The 22,359-nt window shown below is 54.2% G+C and overlaps 1 protein-coding gene across 3 annotated transcripts in view; it reads left to right on the forward strand.

Moving 5' to 3' along the window:
• The window catches only part of slit3 (slit homolog 3 (Drosophila)), a 118,477-nt gene that overhangs the window by 57,832 nt on the left and 38,286 nt on the right, over positions 1 to 22,359 (forward strand). For 2 of the 3 annotated variants that reach the window (XM_035532272.1, XM_035532273.1), the window contains exons 5-9: positions 5,635 to 5,706; positions 10,532 to 10,603; positions 18,289 to 18,360; positions 20,504 to 20,667; positions 21,128 to 21,272. In XM_035532272.1, coding sequence (XP_035388165.1) covers positions 5,635 to 5,706; positions 10,532 to 10,603; positions 18,289 to 18,360; positions 20,504 to 20,667; positions 21,128 to 21,272 — 525 coding nt within the window. Of the gene's footprint in view, positions 1 to 5,634; positions 5,707 to 10,531; positions 10,604 to 11,545; positions 11,724 to 18,288; positions 18,361 to 20,503; positions 20,668 to 21,127; positions 21,273 to 22,359 lie in introns of those variants that run through there. The other variant, XM_035532274.1, reaches the window with a different exon arrangement.

A 22,359-nucleotide genomic window follows, 5' to 3' on the forward strand; every position in this document is an offset into this window, starting at 1 on the left:
CCCTGCGCCGTCCTCTCAGGGACAGGGCTTCCCTCGGACTCGCCGCCTCGCGGCCGAGAGTGAAGCTCGCACCCGTGCTGGATATAGTTACACCACTTAACGCCGCACAGTCAGAGAGGTGAGCCGTCACCGTTAATCGAGAAGGGCAGCTCATCCGTCTCTCAAGCCCTCTGAGAGATCTCGAAAACACACAAACACCCACGCACACTTGAACGCACGCAACGCGTAAGAGCCACACAACCGCGCACAAGCTCTCTCCGCATCCACCATCTGCACCTGCACGACCAGCCGCTAAGTTAATTGGACAGCATGGCTCCTGGTCTCCGTGGCAACGGTGACCTGCCGCAGGATGAATTGAAGCTCTGCAGATCCACTTCCCACCAGCCCCCTATATCCCCCCCCCCAAGCCAATCTCTTAATCTCTGAGTATTATTTATGGCTGCTGAGGGGCCCAGATGTGAGGCGCGGGGGCGGGGGTGTGGGTGGAGAGGAGTCGTCTGCCCCAGGCTTCCGGACTGCGCCTTTTAAAAGCAGCTCCATCCTATTGTCTGACGAGCGGCTTCTGCTCTGCACCCGCGCCCATTTTCACAGGGCTTTGCGTAAAGACTGATACAGGGTATTACGCTCCATCCCTCGGCCCCCCAACCCCCACCCGCGGGCCCCCGTCTCGCCAGGAGCCTCTCACATCTCCAAACCACTCCGCCGTATCACATCAGACCGAGCGACAGATCTGCCGTCTGCGCGGGGCCCTGTCATCCTTTACAGCTGACGTTTTATTGCCAGTATAAATGTTCCTAAAAGCCCGATCCGTCGCTCGGGCCCCGGACGGGTCGGGGGAGCGGTGGAGCGGGGGGGGCGCACAAGGAGGAGGATTAAACCAAATGACACAAGTGGAATACAAGTGAATTAAGCAATAACAAATCCCTCTCCGCGGCCGAGCTCCTCAGCGCCGCAGCGTTTCTCTCCGCCTCCAGCCCATCGAAATTGGTTCGACATTTTTCGGGCACCGAGCCAAAAAGGCTTTTATAACTATAAAGGGTATAGATCAGGATAAATTACGTTACGCCATCCAATTTCATTAAAGTATCGACAAAACATAATAGATACTTTCAGTGGGGGGAGGGGGGTGTTTTCATTTATGATTTCCATACAGGGTCGCTTTCCTGGGCCGGGCGGAGGAATGCCGTGGCGTGGGGAGATAGCTTTACGCACCCATGGGAGCATTTGAGCCCATTTGCGATGATTTAGAAGCCACCTTTCTGGGTGGTGTTTTTTTTTTTTTTTCTTTCCTGGCCCTGCGCTACCAGCAGGGGAAGACAAGCGGCGTAACGAAGCGTATTACTGTCCCCGTTTAGCCTGCGTCAGCTCTTGGGATAATCAATACTGGAATATATTAATTCATAAAGCACTAAGTTAATTAAATCAAGGAGTCTTTGGGCTGGATGTAAAACACTAAGCAAGGGCAGAAAGTTAAATGGCTGGAGCGAAAGACAAAGGCAACCAAGCTTTGATCTGATCTGGACATAGGAGCAGTTAGCGCGTGCGTGCGCGTGCGTGTGTGCGGAGTACTCTCTCCCTTTCCTCCTTCCTCCTCTCCGTACTTCCTTATGTTCCTTGGCTTCCTGCACTCGTAGATCTCAGCTGTTTTCATCGCGCCGCTCTCCTAGTATGGCTTCTATCTCCCCGTACACCCTGGCGTGCCACATGTCGGAGCGCTGGGATTTAACAAGCCGGCGAGCGCTGAGCCGCCGTTCCTGTCGGGGCAGGACGGTCTCCGGGGGCGGGGAGGAGGGGAGGACAGGGGTCCGCGCGCAGCGGCGGCGGGCGGCCCCTCGCCAGATCCCTGCCGCCTCCCGGAACAGAATGGTTGTGTCTGCGTCTTTTCTGTTTCAGAGAGGCGCTCCAGCAGAGCGATCGCAACTGGAATTAATGGGAGAGAGGGAGACTGTCTCCATGGGCTGCTGTCTTACCGGGGGGGGGGGGGGGGGGGGCTTGGCGAGGAGGGGGGCTTCCTCCTTACAGAGGAAGCGACGTTCGTCGTCTGCCTTGCCGCTATTTCTTTTGCAGTCCAGCGAAACTGTGCCTCCAGTTTAATTAAGAGCTACTGTCATCCTGAAAGCCAATTACACTTTAGTCTTTCTGGGCCAGGAATCCATAGTGTTTTAATTTGCCTCAATTTTTAAAAGTGGCCATAAACCAAGATGAAGACAGCCGCTAACTGCGGGCGAGTCCTAGCCTACCCCCACCCCCTCGCCCCCCCTGCTGCCCCCCGCCGCCACACGGGCTGTAAAAGCAGGCAGGGAAGGGGTCACTATTGTGATGCTTTCTGTGTGTCTTTATTGAATGAGTGGTGAATGAATTGCAGCTCCGGCGAGGAGTGTCCTGCCAATATAATGGCAGAAAAGGGAATTTAAAGAAAGAGAAAGCCTGTGAGAGAGAGAGAGAGAGAGAGAGAGAGAGAGAGAGAGAGAGTAAACAGCTCATCCAGTGTAGCACTAGCAGCTGGAATGGGAATGCAGAGAGATTGCATCGGGGAGAGTCACCCATTGAAGACGTCTTCGGTTTCATAAAGCAGAATGCTTATAAAGACCTTGGGGGGTCCTCTTCCCCTTCTGGTTCTGGCTGTGTCTTTAATGAAAGAAATCAGAAATGTGCATCTCATAAGTGCTGCTCGCCTGTGTGTGGAGATGGAGTGTGTGTGCGTGTGTGTGTGTGTAAGTCTATGCTGTTTAACCCTGCCATCTCTGGTGCCCGATTCCCCGCAACGCACTGCCCAAAACCCGGAGCCCCCTCCATCCCTGCCGTATTCTCGTGCCATTTCGCCTTCGAGCCCCCGCACTCCCGAAACCCGTGCACCAGACGCCCACCCTGCTGGACGGCACCACGCATATGGCCCCTCGCACACGCACACGCACGCACTCACGCCTGGACGTGCACGCACACGCTCTGTTCTCGCCTGCGCCAGCACTGGTTAGATGTAATACGAAGGCAACGGGTTTGGCCCCGCTCATGAATGCCTGCTTTAAATTAATAACGTAATGTAATATCCCTGACAGGAATGGCCGTAGGCTTCGGGTCACCTCTCACCTGCCTCTCTGTGGCTGGAGGCCCAGGAACGGGTTCAACTTTAGATGTCTGATGTGTGATGTGGTGTAGACGTTGGTGTAGGGAGGGTAGCGGGTGCGTGTGGACGTGGAACGGGAGTGTGCAGGTTTGAGATGTGCAAGTAGCTGTAGCAGGCAGAGGTGGGGCTGTGTGTGTATAGATGTAGTGAAGGGGTGAGGTGTGATGTGGGAGTTGCAGTGCATCAGTTTTACCAAGTGCAAAGTGTGGGAGAAAGCAGTCAGAGGGAAGACCTGAGCCCACTGCCGGGGCGACGGGGGGACACACGGCCCTCGTCCTTGCTTGGCTTCCATGCTCACACCATTGCCTTTATGGACCCTCGCTCCATTTCCTGCGGAGGGAGAGAGCATGCGGAGAAAGGTGATCGGAAAACGCCTGCTGGAAAACGATTTATTTCCGGTGTCGATGAGAAAGATGAAGGATGATATTTGGGAAGTGTGATAAACTTGACCAATGCACATCCTAAACTCGGGTGTACCTGTGCATCTCTGTGTGTGTAGGTGTGGGTGTGTGTGTGTGTTGGGATGGGGTTGTGGGCATGCCTTGTTTTGTGCACTCGAGGACGGATTCTCCTTGTGCCCACGTGCCGTTATCTGTGTGTGTTGTGCTTTTATCAGTAATATGTTTTGATGCTGCCAGGTTGTCTGGACATGGAAGCCTTTAATGGAATCAATAGGAGATTTATGACAGCTGTCCTGGGAGTCTGGAGGAGGAGGGGGGGGGGGGGGAGGAGGAGTAGGATGAAAATAAAATTAATGAAATTTGCAAGCAGGTTGTCTGAGGTGGGAGACCGATGCGCTTCGCCTGTACACGTGTGAGATTTGTGTAAGAGACTTAATAGGGTCCTCCTTTATGTAAAGTGCACAGAAGCTGACCTCTACTGCACTGAGAGATCAAGCATACACACACGACTGGGGTGTGTGTGTGTGTGTGTGTGTGTGTGTGTGTGTGTGTGTGTGTGTGGAGGGACTAGCATGGCTGGTGTCGGTGCAGTTGTTCTCTGTGTAAGTAAATAATACGTTCATAAAAAATTCCGTGAGCTATATAACACGTCTGTGTTGGGTCTTTGAACGATGAGCAAAGAAGACGAATACTGTGTGCGTCACTATTTTTCTGGGAATATAAATGCTCTCATAAAGCTTCATTATCTCTTTATAGCCTCAGCTTCGAGTTTCAAGTCGTTATTCATTAAGCGTCACCTAATCCGGTTTATCGCCGTGGTGTGTTCAGCCCTTACCGTCGAGTTCATCTTCGGAGAGTTGAGTCGCTCGCCGCAGCAGAGGGGGATGTTTTCTCATAACCGCGCTTACGTGGCTGGGGCAATTTGCTTTGTGTGTGTGTGTGTGTGTGTGTGTGTGTGTGTGTGTGTGTGTGTGTGTGTGTGTGTGTGTGTCAGAGTAATGGGAGAGAAATCCAACAGAGTAAACAAAACAATAAAACATTTATTAACGATGCAAGTGCATCGAAACACCAGAAGCCTCCCGTGCAGAATCAAAAAGGTAGCGGAGACCCAAGCCTCGTCCTCGGCGCGCGTTCCCTTCTGTCCGCCGCACGTTCTCGCCATCACGGAGGCCGCGGGGATGCGCGTTCGCTCTTACCGACGACTGTTTGCGGTGGGTGGACCGTAACACGCTCCCTTATTGCAGCTCACAAAAGAGCTATTACGATTTTTGAACTAATACGACTTGATTGGCTCCTAAAAAAAAAGTGCATATCCCGTGCGTAAAGGGGGTGGGCGCGAGGAAGGGCAAGAACGATAAATGCTGTTTGCATAACGCTCATAAGAGGGAATAACTGGTAGTGCTGTAGCTGATGCATCATTGCAGTCCACGCGGGGATCCTGGCAGAATTCCTCCCAGAGTTTGGACCCATGCCTGATTGTTTATCAGTGAGATTGGTTGTAGCAAGGTCACGTGGGTTAACCGGAGCGCTGGTCTGTCCGTGTCGCGTGTTGCAGGCATGACTGTGGGGCAGACACTCCGATTAGCCGGCCAGATATTCCGTATCTCGTTTGTTTCCTCTCTGGCCAGTAATCGTATTCTGGTTTTCAAATTGTATTTGCCGGTATGAGCCTACAAACAAACAAGCTTAATAATGTTAAGCAAAACCATTGTGACATGTCAAAAAACATTTGGCTCATAAGTGAGCATGTCTTGGATACATTTTTTTCTTTTTTCCTTATTTTCCCATCTTACTCTGACCGAATGTGATTTCATTGTCTTCCAGAATAATGGAAGAGTTGTGGACCTTTGTGCAAAAACGCTTCAGAGATGTTTCACATACACTCATACGTGCACGCACGCACAACCATACAACCATGCATATATATATATATAGTGACATTTATGGTCTGCTGAACATTCTGGTTTTGGACTTCAAAGCAGAGTCATATCACTCAAGAAAGACTGGGGCACCTCAGTGCCCGTCTGGTGTATGATGCTCCTCGGGAACGTGAAGTGCCTTCAGACATTCTCCTAACGTTTCACCCCTTCCCCTCCTTCCTGTCTCCAGGGACCTGAGTGAAAACCAGATTCAGTCCGTCCCTCGTAAGGCTTTCCGGGGAATCACCACCGTCAAAAACCTGTAAGTGCCACGTTCCACACACGCACACCTGTCCGACGCTCGCGCGCTGCCGGCCTGAGAGTGAGATTTAAAGACTCGCTCGAACGTATCCGAAAAAGTTGCACAGTCCTTTCCGCGCCGGGTGGGAGGCATCGCGCTGGCTAAGCAGTAGAACCAGGGTCCGCGATGTCCGTGGTCCAGGTCCTCTTTTGTGTAAAACTCGATGAGTTTTGCAGTCATGAGAATAAGTTAATCCCTGTGCCCCAGTATGACAGATATATACAGGATATTGCTATGAATAATGCTTCCCAGGCCCTTGCAATTAGCCTAATGTACTTTGACAAGTTTATGCTCTCAGTAATAGATTGAGAAGCCCTCCTTACCATTCTGGTCTTGGCTCAATTAGCAGATGACCATAAATGGATACCGAGCGCCCACAGATTTAGGTGCGAGTCCGTAGGTGACAGGCAGAAGTTACAGGAGCCAGCGTCCCTGCCCTCGCCTGTAACACCGTCGTGTTCTCCATCTCCAGTCCGGCTTGCCACCGACTGTGTGTGTAGTCTGCTGTCAGCAGCAGCATGCGGGACTGCAACCCTCCCACATGTGACGGGCATTGTTCTGGAAGCTTCCGTGACCTGCCTGACAAAGGTCATGTTCCAGAGACAGGTCAGGGGTCGGGACGGTCGCGCCGGGTGCTGGCAGCCCGGGAGCAGCGTTCTGGCACGGGACTTTCCCAACCGCTCCGGCTTTGGCCCGGAATAAGAGGCCAGCAGTGTGCAGTTATTGACAGTCGGAACTGAGAACAATCTGACTGGTCTCATATTAGAAGACTAGAAGAAAAAATTCTCTCCTCTCTGAGATCCATGTGGGTACCAGGATCGTTTTCATTAGCTGATGGTCAGCTTGTGTAAGGTAATTGCATTTGTGTGCGTGTGTGTGTGTGTGTGTATGCGTGTGTGTGTGTGTGTTTGTGTGTGTGCGTGCATGTATGTGCATGTGTGCGTGTGTGTGTGCGTGTGTGAGTGTGTGTGTGTGTGTGCGCATGCGCACATGCGTGTATGTGCACGTGCGCACGCGCAAGTGTGTGTGTGTGTGCCTGTGGTCAGATTCAGTTAACCGGCTGTCACTCTCCACTCTGACCCCACTGACCCTCGTCAACTGACTCTCTGCTTCCAGGCAAGTCCTTACTCATCTGCATGTGTCAAAAGGTCTGAACACACACACACACACACACACACACACACACACACACACACACACACGGGTCCGAACGGGTCAAAAGGTCTGAACACTGACACACACGCGCGCGTGCGAACGCGCAGGTTTGGCTTCGGCTGCTCTCTAAATGCCGCGCTCATTCCACGCTGTCACACGCACGCACGCACATATCCATTCCTCAAAAATGCCAGCTTCTCCCGCATTTTTCCCTCAGACAGTTATGTGCAGTTCCCTCCCAGTCAATCCTCCGCGGAAGCGCGGCGTGCCAGGGGAGATCATCTTTCACTGGACGCCGTGCGCCGACATGTTCGGACGGCCGGGGTGAAAGGATGGCTCCGAAACTAAGGTAGACTGGAGGGGAGAGGGGGGGATCAGTGGATAGTCAGGCGCCGGAGAGAGGAGGAGAGAGGAGCAGAGAGGGGGAGAGAGGAGCAGAGAGGAGGAGAGGAGCAGAGAGGAGCAGAGAGGGGGAGAGAGTGGGAGAGAGGAGCAGAGAGGGGGAGAGAGCGGGAGAGAGGAGCAGAGAGGGGGAGAGAGCGGGAGAGAGGAGCAGAGAGGGGGAGAGAGCGGGAGAGAGGAGCAGAGAGGAGGAGAGAGCGGGAGAGAGGAGCAGAGAGGAACAGAGAGGGGGAGAGAGCGGGAGAGAGGAGCAGAGAGGAGCAGAGAGGAGCAGAGAGCGGGAGAGAGGAGCAGAGAGGAGGAGAGAGGCATATCTCGGTTACAGCTGCTCCCCTCGTCCCCCTGCCAGGATGCTCGGCACACAGCAAGGTGACTCCTGATTTAATCGCTGGAATAGTCATGCCTTTGGTTTTTAAACGGAGACCAGAGGGGGACAAACCCATGCAGGCAGGCACTGGACCAGAGGAGCATTGATTTTCTCATATGTTTCTGTCTTAATGTTCTAGAGTATGGTGGTTGTTGAGAGTGACTGTGAAGGCAAACTTGGTTCTCTCTCTCTTTATCTCTCTCTCTCTCTCTCTCAACCTTCCTCACACACCGTTAAGCCGATTTTGCTTGAGTCAGCATCCTAGCTCCACTCTTCACTCACTGGCCGTGGGGCTAACGCAGCTATCAGCTTGCCCTTTTCAGCTAACGGGCTTTCACCCCAGGCGCGGTCCCCGTTCGTGGTTACGGCGCTTAGCCGCTCTCTCCGGTCGCGTGTTCTGCGTCGTGCACTCTGTTCCCTCTCCGGTCGCTTGGCCCAGTGAGGGCGGGTTGATCTTTGTGAGTGCCAGGTCACTGGGGCGTGCCCACGCTGCGGCGGAGCCCTGGGCGTATTGGGGAATATGCGCGCACACACACCCCCCCACACACACACACATGTTTCTTTGTCACGTTTTGGGAGGTTCTTATCAGGATGCTCATAAAAGTAGAACAGCTCTCATCCCATGTTTGCCTGCCTGAAGTGCTGTGCTGGCAGTGTGCGTGTGTGTGTGTGTGTGTGTGTGTGTGTGTGTGCATGCGTGCGTGCTTCAAGACCGGCTGCGTCTGCTCATCATTGCACACGCTCTCCGCTGGTCCGTGTCCACTGGTGCCCCCTCGCTCTGGCCTCTGGGAGCTGAGCGCAGCCTGGCCCAGGAAGCCCCGAGGCTGCAGCAGGGACTCCCCCCAAGCCCCCCAAGCACGTTCCACCGGCACACATCCGCTTCCCCCCCACGCTACCCTGACGCATTACTGCAGATTCACAGCATCGCTGGTTCACAACACAGGGTCTCCCTGGTGTACCGGGATAGCGCTCATACCCAGCGCCCGACCCGCCTGCGTTCACAGCTAGCCGGGCCTTTTTCACTGACCGTGACGCTCCCCGCGTAAGCCGGGAGCCGCCGCAGTACTGCTGCTTAACATCAAGCTCTCTCTGCTGGGGGCTTGCTGGGGGCTAGAGCCTGGGACTCAACCCCAACCCCAACCCCACTCCGCCCCCACCGCCTGGGCCCCCTCGCCTGGTCTCCTGACCCTCTCCAGATGGAACACACTGGCAGTGTGGGAGCATCAAACTGCCAATACGGCTCACGCCTGCAGTGATTAAAGGCCAATGTAATTAGAGTGAAGGAAATTAAATTTGGGACTTCTATTCTCTCTTTGACACACACACACACACACACACGCACTTCCGAGGATATCATACAGTACACATATGAACACAGGAGGCAGTCAGCCACACATGAACAGACAGTTAGAACTGCTGTCTTCACTCCAGATAGAAGGAGCCTCGTATCATTGCTGTGCATTTTGCACCAGTACTTGTCCACTTGACTAGACTGAGGCGCCGCGACCAAAACCGGCGGCTCGCCGGTCCGCGTTTGGGATCCCTCCCTCTGCTAACGAGCCTGACGCAGGGTCGTCGGCACGGTCCAGGCCCCCGGTCGCCTGTCCTGAGGGGCAAAGGAATCAGAACGGCTAACAGCCTGCTTGACCTCCGAGCCCAGCGCCGTTTCTCCTGTGCCTGTGCGTCTCACCTTACACGAATCCTGAATGGAATTCCAGCTCATGGCCTAGCTGCCTGCTATCTGAATGGCTCCCCTATTCCCTAACGGAGACGGACGGTCGGGTTTGTGGGAACAGCAGCCCGCAGAGAGGGAGTTCGGGAGTTTTTTTACCCCCTTCTCTAAAGAGGCAGGGCAGAGGCACTGGGTCCGCGGCAGGTGAGTCGTCACCGCTGCCTCTGAGCGAAATAAACCACTCAGTCTTTACAGTCTGTGATCCATTCATCTCCACTTTTGGACCATAGAACGGGTTGGTGGCGGCGTGTGGGCCCTCAAATTAAAGTCAAGGGGAGGAGGAGGAAGAGGAAGAGGAAGGAAGGGCGAGTAGTGAGCACGTCTGGGAGGGCAGCACCCTGCGCCCGCCTGATTTACCAAGCCCTGCCTTTAATGAAATTGTTTCAGTGACAGAGCCGGTAAAAGCTTGTAATGGATTGGATGCTCTAATGTAATGAAATTACTCCCTTTCTGACTTAAAAAAAGAGAGAGAGAGAGAGAGAGAGAGAGAGAGAGCAAAAGAGAGGGAGAGGATGGATAGAGGAAAAGGGAGAGGTGGGGAGCGAGGGAGGGAGCCAGAGAAAATGCAATTAATATTTACGGAGAGTTGACAGACATGGTGGGCTGTGCACTATGGCCAGCCCCTGCCCAGTCTCTTCTGCCTCACTGTGTACCGCTCACTCTCTCTCTCTCTCTCTATCTCCCACTCTATCTCTTTCTCTCCCTCCTTCTCTCACCCTCTCTCTAATCTACCTTTCCGTATCTCTCTCTCTTCTCCTTTTCCCTCTTTGCCCCCATAGTTCCTTATCGCTGGATAAATGGAATGTGGCATTGAGAGAGAGCGAGAGAGAGAGAGAGAGGGAGAGAGCGAGAGAGAGAGGGAGAGAGGGAGAGAGAGAGGGAGAGAGGGAGAGAGGGGAGGGGAGGGGAGGGGGCACAATATGCTGTAGCCAAGCAGGCCACTGTTAGCCATTTGGTCCTCGTCTCTGACTGCGGGGAGGAGAGCGGAGGTGAGAGCTCAGTGTGTCTGCCCCCCCCCCCCCCCACCCCCCACACTGCTCCTCCCCCACCCCCACCCCTCCTTCCCCCTCCCCCGGCCCCCACCCCGCTGGTCTGCAGACCTGCTGCTGACTCCTGTCTCTCATCTGCAGGCAACTGGACAGCAACCACATCAGCTGCATCGAAGATGGAGCTTTCCGAGCACTGCGCGATCTGGAGATACTGTGAGTCCCCCTCCTCTCTGTTCTCTCCCTGTTATCCCTTCTCTTCCTTCTCTTTCACTTCAGAGCTCCCTCTCTCTCTCTCTCTCTCTCTCTCTCTCTCTCTCTCTCTCTCTGTGTGTGTGTGTGTGTGTCTGTGGCTGCATGCGTTTTGTGTACGCTCGCGCGTGTGGGTGTGTATCGCTTTGACTGTCCTTGAAGGACAAAGTGTGTTGCGTGCGGCACGAAAGTGCCGCGGACCTGCGGCGCAGCAGCAGTGCCGGTGTCACCCTGTCCAATCTGTTGCCACCGCCGGGCGCTCGCGTGCGTGTGCGCGCGTGTGCGCTCGCGTGCGTATTCTGCCATAATGACTGTGCGACAGGGAAAGTTGCCCGTTTGTCATCCTCTGCTGCACTGCTGCCGTCTCTGCAGAAGACGCGCTCCCCGCGGACTTTTCCGTTGTTGTGGCCGTTGCGCGTGAAGCGTCTCGCCGTTAAAAGTGCGGCTCCGCTCCCGCGTCCGCGCACGCGTGTGCGCGTTGTGTCCTGTGGAGAAAACCGGGGCTGCAAAAAACGGCTCTCCCGCCTCGCGCGCCGGGATGCTTTTGGCCGGGCCACAGGGCAGAGAGAGGGTACCGCTCCCTTTTTCTGCTAACGGAGTGATCTTATCGCGGAACCTTTAGAGCTCGCGGTCACTTTGTGGGCTCGGGCGGCGTGCAGAGGGTCCTGTCTGAGCTTGGGGTCTGTTACCGGGCAGTGGCGCTGTTTTGACGGCAGGCGGCGGGGACGATTGCGCGGTGACACAGGGCTGTGCGCTCCCACCCAGACAATAGCAGGGAGGGGGAGAGATAGACAGAAAGAGAGATAGACAGAAGCTACTGCAGCCTCGTCTGTCAGGCTGGTTGCGGGGCGCTAAGTGTCAGCATCATCCCCCAGACGAGCCACGTCCATTTATCCTGTGGCTCCGGGGCAGGAGGAGGCGCGAGGCACCTCCATACATCATCATTAGCCAGGAGGAAGTTTCGGAAGCGTTATTGAGGAATGGCTGGATCGGGAGAAACTGGAGGAGCACTCTGCTGGGATGGGAGGGGGCACGACATACGGAGACGCAGGCGAGAGCAAGACAGCAGGCACCGAGGAAAGAGGTGAGCAGGAGGGGAGGGGAGTGATGTCTCTCGCTCTGTCCTCAGACCGTCAGCCGGCGGCTGGGAAACCTTAAACGGCCGTTTCAGGGGGGAAAGAAAAGAAACAGAAAAGGGGAAAAAAACTGAAGTACACGAGGGCGGAAAAAGTGTGAGTGAGTCAGGAATCAATTTTCATTAATAATAGAGAATATCCTCAGATTCCGCCAAAGCCCATTACCGAATGCCCAGCCGTGGAGAACAGTGGGATGTGAACATGCGCTTGGCTCTCCCGCTGATTGAAGCATCCGTCCGCACGGCCCGGGCCGGCGTCACGTATCAGCCAGCCAATCGTGATGTGTTAAGCAAGCTCTGAACGGCGGCCTCCTCGTGCAGAATTCCGGCCTCGCTTCCGACGGCCGATTAAACGGAGGGGTGCGCGCGGCGCGGGGACTAGTTTCGGTGGCGGCGGGAGTAAGGGGTACCCCGTGGCTGTGTAACCCAGCTCACCCCTTCGCCTGGGAGATGCATGCAGCAGCACATCCCTGTGGGAGCCTAATGGCCCAGCCCTGTGTCCACCGCGGGCCCTGCTCTGCCTGACCGAAAGCCTAAATTATCCATACGACAGCACTGGGCCAAACGTGAAGGCTCATTCTATCTAAAGATAGACGGTATTTGGCTTTAATGACAAAATTCCCTTGTAGTGATTATCTACCGAAATTAAATCATTTTAATTTTCAATTTTGACTTTTTTTTTTACTATGTATTGTGTCTTCCTGGGATCTGGTGCATTCTAAAATGGCGAAACACAAATACAATGGAAGAAGGATTCGGTTCTTTTCAATGGCAGCATGGAACGTTGAGAAGAACATCTCGCAGATGAGTGACCCCCTGGGTCCCCGAGCCCACCCTCTGCGGGGCCGAGGCCTCCTCCGATACGTGAGACGTGGAAGGCTTATCCCTCTGACTCCTTGCGTCCGGCGTTAAGGACCCCTTTCAACAGATGCAGCGCATTGCAACAGCGTTCCAGACGGGAGTTCCGGACCCGGCTTCCGCCGGCGCACCGGAGGAGGCCGCTGTGTGAGGCACGCCCACGTCCCGTTCGGGCGGGAACGGAGCGGGCGTCGCATCTCCGGTGGAGCACCCGGTGCGCGATCTAGTGTCGGCGTGCCACGGAGCGCGAACGACCGGCTCGTTCTGGTGATGAATCGCGATGAATATTTACCGTAACCGTACTAATGACTGGACTAATGACGAAGCTATCTACCCCCCACCCCCACAGGCTGGGAGATGTCCCTCGCATTCCAGTGGAGTGGAGAGAGAGTGCTTGTGTCCAGCGCTGTAATGAGTGAAGCGTTTTCCCAGGAGAGCTGGAGCCACAGAGCACTCGGGTCCGTGGCTTTGCGTGCGTTGGTCTGTGCGCCCAAGTGGGTTCATATTAGCATGTCACTATTTCGCACCAGGGTTCAGAGTTTCAGGTTCTTCATCTCTGATCAGATGGTGGGGGTGGGGGGCGTTTCATCTTCCGCTCGACACCTCACCTCAACTTCCCCTCGCTGCCAGCGCTAATGTAGTCTTCTTTGTCAGGCGGCAGACAGTTTGAGGGCATTTATCTTTTAGAAATTTCGTTTTAACTCGATGAAAACGTCGTCCGCGTTTTTGTTCACTTTCTTGCTGGATCTTTCCTCAGTGACCATATTCTGTCCAATGTGCCATTCTCGGGGTGAAATTTCCCAAAAATAATTTATCAATTACGGCTCACGTCGCCATGATGGCATCGTTATCATTGTCATCAACACACTCTGAAAAAAGGCACACTCACATAGTCGTGCATGGAAAGGGCACTTTTATTTATTGAAGATATTCCTGAGTTAGCAAGAAATCGTTGCGGCTTCGGATCTACCAGTGTGGGTGACTCTTTAAAAACAAAAACAACGGGATTGTTTCATATTTGGTAAAGCGCCGAGTGCGAAATGCACTGGCTCACAAAACAGCTCTTTCGAGCTGACACGCTAAAGTTGAACCGGCATCTCAAACAGAAACTGGGGGTGTTTTGTTTCTTAGTGATGTTACTATGTAGTATTATTATAGGTCGTTATATAGTATTATTATGTAATTATATTGTATTATTATACGTTTGTAATGAACAGTTCATGTTTGCGAGCCCATGAGTTGGTGCTGTTGTAGTTTCGACCTCCGTTCTGTAGCCATCTGCACGTTTTATTGGTACTTTCAAAGGAAAGTTTTCGGATTTTTTTAGGGAGCCAAAATGACAAAGGGCAAATTTCCAGCGCTGTGACTACTTGACAAGCTGCCCCGAGGTTTGAGTCTGGCTCGTGCACAGACTTATGCACGCTCGTGCACACAAACACACACACACACACACACACACACACACGTACACACGCGCGTGCGCGCACACACACACACACACACACTCACTCACCGCTCTGTGGAGCACTGGGACGCCTGCATATTTTATAACCACTTTTGTAGAGAAAACCCTGGTTCCCGACGAAATGTCAGATCATGGGAAATGTTTGGCCATGCAGGCTGTGTGATTTTTTTCTCTCCATGAGGAGGGGAGCAGAGGCGTTTGGGCTGTGTGCGCTGAAGGTGACTTTCCCTCCCACCGCGCGCTGATAAGAGACGCCGCATTTTCGCGCGGTAGCAGTAGCAATCCTCCCCCATCCTGCCAAGTGCTGTCATTTGTCAGGGTGTGCACAGTGCATTTTCTTGACAGCTTGGCACAGACGGCTCATCTCGACCCGGGCTGGGTTTACTGTGCTGGCGTGGGCCCCTGGGGGCCCCGGCGGGCCGCGTTCAACAGCGGGCTGCATCGTGCTAGTCTCCTTTCCACTGTGCACGTGCACCGTGAACCGCGAGCGTAAATCCATGACGCTGTCGTCCCTTTGTTTGGAGCGGCTCTTTCACACTGCTGTTCCACTGTATTCCCCTCGGATCATTAGTGCAAATGCTGCTTCGAAAGCATGCAGTTAGCTCGTGGAGCCAGGCGGCCGGCGGGAAGCGCGAGGACAGGGAGCCGCTGTAGCGTCTCCGCGGTGCCGGGCGCGCGGCGTTTTCGGGGCTGTCTGGTCTAGCCGCGTTCGTTTTTTCTGTTTTAGGAGAGTCCGGTAGCAGACTCCCAGGCAACAGCTGAAGTGGACCTCGCTCCCTTTTTTTAAAAAACTCCTTTATTATTTATTTATTTTTTGGGGGTCCTACTAATCATTTCTGACCTCAGAGCCCATGTAAAAAACATTAGTTCTGTTCTGCTCTGCCTAATGCCCTCGCCGCTGGTAGTTAGAGAGTGATGGCCCCTCTGCGGTTACAGGAGAGAGAGAGAGAGAGAGAGAGAGAGAGAGGGAGCGAGAGAGAGAGGGAGTGAGAGCATGGGGCAAAGAGTGAAGCTGGGATTCGGAGCAAATCAGATATTCCATGCATCTTTAATTTGCAACTCCAGTTTGCCTCCCACAGGACAAATCGGTCTTACTTCTGGCTGGCCTAATTGAAAGGTTGCCTTTCTGTCAATAGGAGGCTTCACGTGACAGACAATAGTGAGGTGAGCAGCCCAGAGCACGGGAGAGGGGACGAGACACATCATTAGGTCCCAAACACCACTCTCCCCTACGCAGGAAATTGCCTCACCGCTGCGTGCGGCCCCCACCAGCCTTATCTCTCTTCCCTAATGCCGGAGCATTAGGTGGGGGCGTCGGGAGGGTGGTGGTGATTGACCACTGCGCAGCGGTTGGACGCGGACACGCAGTTAATCATTCGCTCCCGGGCGGCCGGGGCGAGAGCCGGAGGAGCGGAGAAGGAAAGGGAGCAGCTTCGGTCCAATCTGTCCTCATTTAAGCGGTAATGGCCCCATCGAGGGCCGGAGAGGCACGTCCATCTTTGCTGGAGTACCTGCTCATCCGGTTCGCTCCTCTCCGAACATACACACTCCGCCCGGATTTTTCCCCAGCTTTTCTCTTCGAGAGGACTCTTTTTCACGTGGGATTTTGCGCGGCACGTTACGCCTCTGTTTGCGCTCGCCGGGTTCGTTTGAAATAGCGAGGCAGCGTCTGATCGCGGTGTCTTCGGCCCGCGGGGTCCGCCTTAAAGGGCCGGCGCACCCTCGCTGTCGTGCGGCGGCGACTGCTGTGCCCTCCCGTGGAGCCGCACGGAACCTTCCAGATCTCGCTCTGCGATGAACGTGAAGAGGACGGTAAACGCCTCGCCCCGTGCGTCCCACATTTCGGCCGGCGTTGTATGATATAAGTGGCGTGGCGTGAGGCCCGCGGGAAGAGTCGTCCCTTCCGTCTGGACGGTCTAGACGCGCCTCCTCCGGAGGGGGGTCCCGTAGCACGGTGAGGTGCAGGAGGTCGGAGACCCATCCGGGCGCAGCCACGTGGGCCGCTGCTGGTGAGCCTAGCGTGTCGCGCTGCGCGACTGTGTGAGCGAGCCAACTCTGACACGGTCTTTTTTTCTCCTTCTCTTGTTTTTCGCTCTTCCTTCCGCCCCTCGGAATCCCCTGCTCCCCACAACAGCGCCTCTCTTGAAGAGTGCCACATCCAGGAGCTCGTAAAGTTCCTTTAATGAGGGGCCGGAGAAACACTGAGGGCACTCCAGACCCCTGTGCCGGCTTTTCTCTGACTGTGGGAAACTTTCCTCGGAAAAAGAGAGAGAGAAGGTCCCGTCGAGACGGCCCCGGTGCCTGGCGGCTAACCGCCCCTCCATCTCGCTGACACCCCCCCCTTGCGGCAGGGCCTCGACAAAAAAGCGGCAGGCGGGACTGCAAAGTTTCCCAGGGTCTCGTTGGTCAGGAGTGCGGATTCGGTCTCATTGAAGTGCGAGCGTGTTTCTCGGTAGACCTGGCGGAGTCGTCGCTTAGCTCTGCAGCAGCAAGCGATGGCGATCAGCCTCTGAAAGAACAACGGAACAGACGGATTCCCTTATTAAACAGGGAGACAAGGGGCCGGCGAGACCTGTGCCGCTCTCGTGTTAATCCCGCGTGCGTTTTGCGGACCAAAGCTTCGTATCGCCTTCGCTCTGCAGCTGCAGTCGACAGAGCCGCGCAGATTAAAGCGACGTGCCCGCACGGACCGCACACGCTCTCACACCTGCCCATCCCTGGAAGGTCATCTCTTCGTCCCGACTCACACGCCGGGTCAGGAGTGAGCACGGGTTCTCTTACTATGGCTGGGGGTACAGAATCCAGAAAATATTCTTTCAACCAAGGGTGTGTTTTTTTTTTTAAACCTGAAAACTGTCCGATCGAAATACGGATGAGCCGGAGAGCACCTGCACTGTCAGCCTAGTCTGGGGCTGCTCTGCTAGGGGCCGTCCTTATGGCCTCCTGCTTTATTGCATACTGGCTTCACTCGATACGTTTACCCGTTCCTCAAAACATTTACCCAATACATACACCCATTCCAGTGTAAATACGCCCATTCCCCTGGAAATATTCCCGTTCCTCAGTGCGCACCCCTGTTCCTCGGAGAATATTCCTATTCCTCAGTACTTTCCCTGTGCCCCAACCGGTGTCACCGAGAAAAACATCTTTTGTCTGTCTGCATGTGTGGGTGGATTTTATCACCCGGAGGGGCACCGGAGGCTCATGGATAAGTGGTGTCCTCTCCCTGGGCATGGCTCGGAGTCCCCCAGCGTCGTGATGCAGGGGCTTCAGTAATCCCTTAACCCGGCCGGGGCAGCACAAGCCCGCAGCGGCCTCGGGGCGGAGAGGACCTCCGTCTCCTCCTGGCCGTCGTGGGTCAGTTCGCCACAAAGGGTGATCCTCCCGCCTGCGCGTGTAATATTCTCATGGAATAACAATCGTTTTCCATTTTGCCGTTGAGATGTTTTTTTTTCTTCCTTTATTTCGCTCCCTCGGCCTTAATAAAGTTAAAAAAAACCATCAAGATTGTCATTAAAAGTTCCGTAGGAATGTTGTTTTAGAGGGACTCGCTTTTTCTCTTTTGCGTGATGTAAAAAAAAAAAAAGTTGAGCTTTTTTTTAACGCAGCCCTGTCTTAAGGCCACACTGTTGTTGAGGAGAGTGATTTTTACACTGAACTATATTATCCTGTGGTCACATCCACTCCCGCCCCGGCCCGGTTCTGTGGCCTAGGCGGGCAGGAACCATTACTTTGCCTGGGAGGAGCGGGATGGGCTCACGTTTGGCAAGTGCGGGACGGGCTGTTTTACGAGATTGGCGGTGGACGAAGGCTAACGAGGCGGAGTCTGCATGACCTCGCCGTCCCGCCTCCCCCGTGACGTCCTGCTGTTGGCTCACGCCGTTCGTGCGTTATACACACCGCACGCACGCACAGTGCACACGCAACACACACACACAGCTCACACACGCGCCTCACACGCAGTACACGCCTGGCTTATGAGCAGGGCATTACTCCAAACGATGCTGCTGCTACTTTAAACGTTTACTAAAGATGTCTCCCTAATTAAAAACATAAATCAACTCAGCTTTAATGCCTTTCAGAAAACCTGTTTTTTAAAGCATTTTTTGACTGCAGCGCTGCAGTTCGGTCTTTGTGTGAGGTTGCACAGGACGGATGGGGTCATGTGATCTTCTCTTTCTTTCTTTCCAGCACTCTCAACAACAACAACATCACACTCATCCCGCTGTCCAGCTTTAACCACATGCCCAAGCTGCGAACTCTGTGAGTACTGCCTTCCGCCCCACCCCACTACAGGTCAGCATGGCCAAAGGGCATGGCGCTCCGCCCAGCCCTGTGAGGCGCGACCGCTGCATGCTACAGCCACGAGCCGATCAGAGTACGCCTCGCAAGGTTTCAGCTGCCGGTACGTCGCGGGGCGTGCGATCTCTGTGGTACATTATACACAAAATACACACCTCTGTGGAACACCTCCACACACACAATATTCAAAAACTTCGATCCATGCACAGAACTTTTCCTCTAGCCCTGAAGTTCGGGGCAAAGTAGGCAGCCCCTCGCTCGTCTCCACAGCGACGGCGCGCAGCCCCTCCGAGGTGGACCGACCCGTGCAGGGGCCACGGCGATGGCGCCGGCATGAGCCCGTGTCACTGCACGGTCAGACCCAAAACCATAATCGATACAAGTAACTCCGCTGTGACCAACCCACGCCTGGACGGCTCCCATCCGGGCCGAGTCCGTTAGTGCGAGATCGGGCCGGCGTCCCTCGCGATTAGCGTGCGGTACGGCGGCGGGGTCCAGGAGGGCCATAAATAAGCGTGGATGTCAGCGGTAAACACCGGTTGTGCTCTCGTTTTCCGCAGGGGCACAGACAGCCCCGGCCCCCCCCCCCCGCCACCGGACTGAGGCGTACTGCATAGACTCTGTGGAGTCAGGAGCTGCCGTTCCCATCCCCTCCTGCAGTGTCCCTGGGGCCTCGGAGCCTCCCGCGGGCCGGCCTCCGCGGCCCAGTGGCCTGGCCACGCTCCCATCCGTCACACCCGCAGACAAGTCCGTCCCTTCGCATGGGATCAAATTTGCTGACTCTGGGCTGCTGAGGCCCATTGGCGGCTGTATTGAATTATCCGAGGCGAGGCCGGCCCCGAACCCCACTTCCTGCGTATTGAATTTTTCAGCCTCTAATATCCCTGAGATCTTAGTATTGAATTTGTTTCTCGTAAAAACAACTTATTAAATCAAATGTTTAGTGATGTCTGTAATCCTTTTTAGTTGGACGGAGGATGGCTCTGGGGCTGTGGTGAAACAGTCCAGCCGCCTAAACCCCCCCACCCCCCCACCCCACGTCCTCTTCGTCCCTCCCCCATGCTCGCTATCTCCGCGCAGCAACCATTCAATTAGATCAAATGATATTGCCCCGTGGTGCTTGCCATTCAATAACTCCGGCAAATAAAAAGGAAGACTCGGAACAGTCATTTCCCGCGGATGCGGGTCGATGGTCCGGGTGTTCCGATCCGCCCTTTCTGTGGGTTTCTGGGAGGACAGAGACAATGCGGGCACGCCCCCCCCCCCCCACACACACGCGCGTGTGCTTCGGAGTGCGGCCAGGTGCCGGCGTGCTGCGCGTCCGTCTCTGTAATCCCACTCATCTGTAATTAATCCGGAGCAACAGGAAAAAGCGCTAAACCGGATTTAGAACGGCCAAGGCTCCGCGCGGCCCCCGCGGTCGCGCCCGATCCTCACCCCCGAGGCTTTGAGCCCCCCTGGCGGGGATTTCACCGTTATTATTACTTTTGTAAAGGGTGCAGCCATCCTCCCGGATCTGCTGACGCTGCTCTTCTCACGCCCGCATAGCCGCCCCTCCCCCGCACCGTGTAATGGCCCATAAGACGTAGACATTAAAACGAGCGGCTGCGTTGGGAGCGCTGCCATACTGGTGGAGACCTTGACGGAATGAGCACGCTGCCAGAAGGGAGCAGTTTCCTCCGGGGAACTGCAGGTGCCGCGCCGCGGGCACTAATACGCTAAAGAATCACAGAGCTACACTAACACCGCAAATGTGCCGCCGGGAAGACGAACTGCAGAAGGGTGGCTTCCGTTCTTGAGACTTTTACGCAGATTGTGCCATCGTGACAGCGATTCAGGAGACAGTTTGAACACAGGCAACTGGAAACTGTCCAATGCATTAACATCCAGGTTTCGGTGTCTCTAGGACAGATATATTGATAATCATTGATAAGCATCCTTGATTAAGTGCTGCTCAGTGATTCCTCATTTACCTGCTCGACCACCCCAGATGTGAAAATCGCTTCTCAAGCATTTTACACCATTCTCCCGCTTTTCCTTTATTCCCTTGTTTCACTTATCTTTCTTCATCTCTCTCTCTCTCTCTCTCCCTCCCTCCCTCCAGCCGCCTGCACTCCAACAACCTGCACTGCGACTGCCACCTGTCCTGGCTCTCTGATTGGCTGCGTCAGAGGAGGGGGCTGGCCCCCTTCACACAGTGCATGTCCCCCACCCACATGAGAGGGCTCAATGTCCCCGACGTGCAGAAGAGAGATTTCGTCTGTACAGGTGCAACACGACCCAAACACTAACGTTTCAATCGTCAGGAGTCTTGACGCTGAAATATTGTCTCACTGCTTTGAAGCGTACTTCGAATTATTAAATATTAAATTCATTGTCTAGTATAAATATAACTAAATATGTCTTTTGCTTATATTGTTTAGTTTCTAACTGGTAAAAATATTCACAAGCAGATGTCCAGCAATGAGACAACGAACCAATGAGGCTCCGTTCATCACGATTATTGTACTTAATTGTTGGATGCAGGAATTACGTTTTAGCCCAGATGTCATTCATTTACGTAAAGGCCTTGCTGACTTGCCGCCGTCAAGATACGAGGCCTGCAGCTTGGACTCGCTTCTGTAACGGCAAGTTCTTCTCTCTGTGTCTGTTCCTTCTCTCCCTATCCATGGACGGGATCGGTCGGGAACGTGCCTCGCTCCACGGCACGTTTTCCCCGGATCGGCAGGCCCCGCTCAGACCGAGCCGAGGTCATGCGCTCCCCAGGCGTCTGTCTGTCCTGCCAGCTGCACCTGCAACAACAACATTGTGGACTGTAGAAGGAAGGGCCTGACAGAGATCCCAGCCAACCTGCCCGAGGGCATCGTGGAAATGTGAGCTTTCCCGCACAATAAGATCAGCGGCTGGAACGCTCACCTCTCGGCTGCCGTTTCTTTCCGTGGCCTCCCTCCCAGCCTCCCCTTCCTTATCGCTGCACTTTCTCTCCTAATCTATCTGGCCTGTCTCCTTATCTTGGTGTCCCCCCCCTCTACTTCTCTCGTCACGTAGCGCAGCACGTTAGCGCTGCAGTTCACAGCCTCATTAGCAGGGGGGTTTGGCAGCTCTGCTCGGAGCCGTGTGCACCTCTAGCCCAGGCTGGTGGGGGGCTTCTGCCCCCCCCCCACCCCACACACACACACACACACACACACACACACACACACACACACACACACACACACACACAACCACCACCCCACCCCCTGAGCTCAGGACAAATATACAGGAGTCAGGCAAAATTAGACGAGGTCCATTCTAATCAGCGGCGCTGTAGTGACCTTAAGTGCAGAAGGGAGAATGGCAGTTCGCTCTGCGTGCGCAGTGCACAGCCTGCCACATATACGCATGCGTGCACCGTGTATGTGCACGTGCATTATGATGCAATGACGTCATGTTTAGGGTTTTATTTTTTTAGTTTTTGTTGATATTTAAAAAAATAAAATAAAATTAATGAAGAGCACTAAAAAAAGCACTGCAATTCCACAAATTCCCATCACACATGTTCATCAAAATTAAAACACGAGCGCTACGTTTGCGATGCGCGGTGCAAATAAAAATATTTTTTAAAAACCGCATGCAACTTCCTGCAACGCTGCAAGTCCAGCCACAACACAGGGGAAGTGTCTTGCACGTTTAGTGTTGCTAGGTTGTACAATTCGCTGCCTTTATTGAATAACACGGAAAAAATCCCCCAGCTAAGTTTCTGTCCTAATACCTAGTTAGCTAGCCACATTCAGAGTGTGTTACGAATTTAAAGCATAGCATACGTTTGCGTTTGATAGTTGAGCCAGTCGGTTGTCCTATTTTTATAATCTGAAGTGTGATGTTTTTGAATGCATACAAAGTATTATTTGAATTTAACACTGAGTGTAGCTAAGTATACAGACAGAGTTGTGTTAGGTAGTATCTCGTTAGGTTGAC

The sequence above is a fragment of the Electrophorus electricus genome, chromosome 12, assembly GCF_013358815.1.
Source record: "Electrophorus electricus isolate fEleEle1 chromosome 12, fEleEle1.pri, whole genome shotgun sequence".
NCBI classification, from domain to species: domain Eukaryota; kingdom Metazoa; phylum Chordata; class Actinopteri; order Gymnotiformes; family Gymnotidae; genus Electrophorus; species Electrophorus electricus.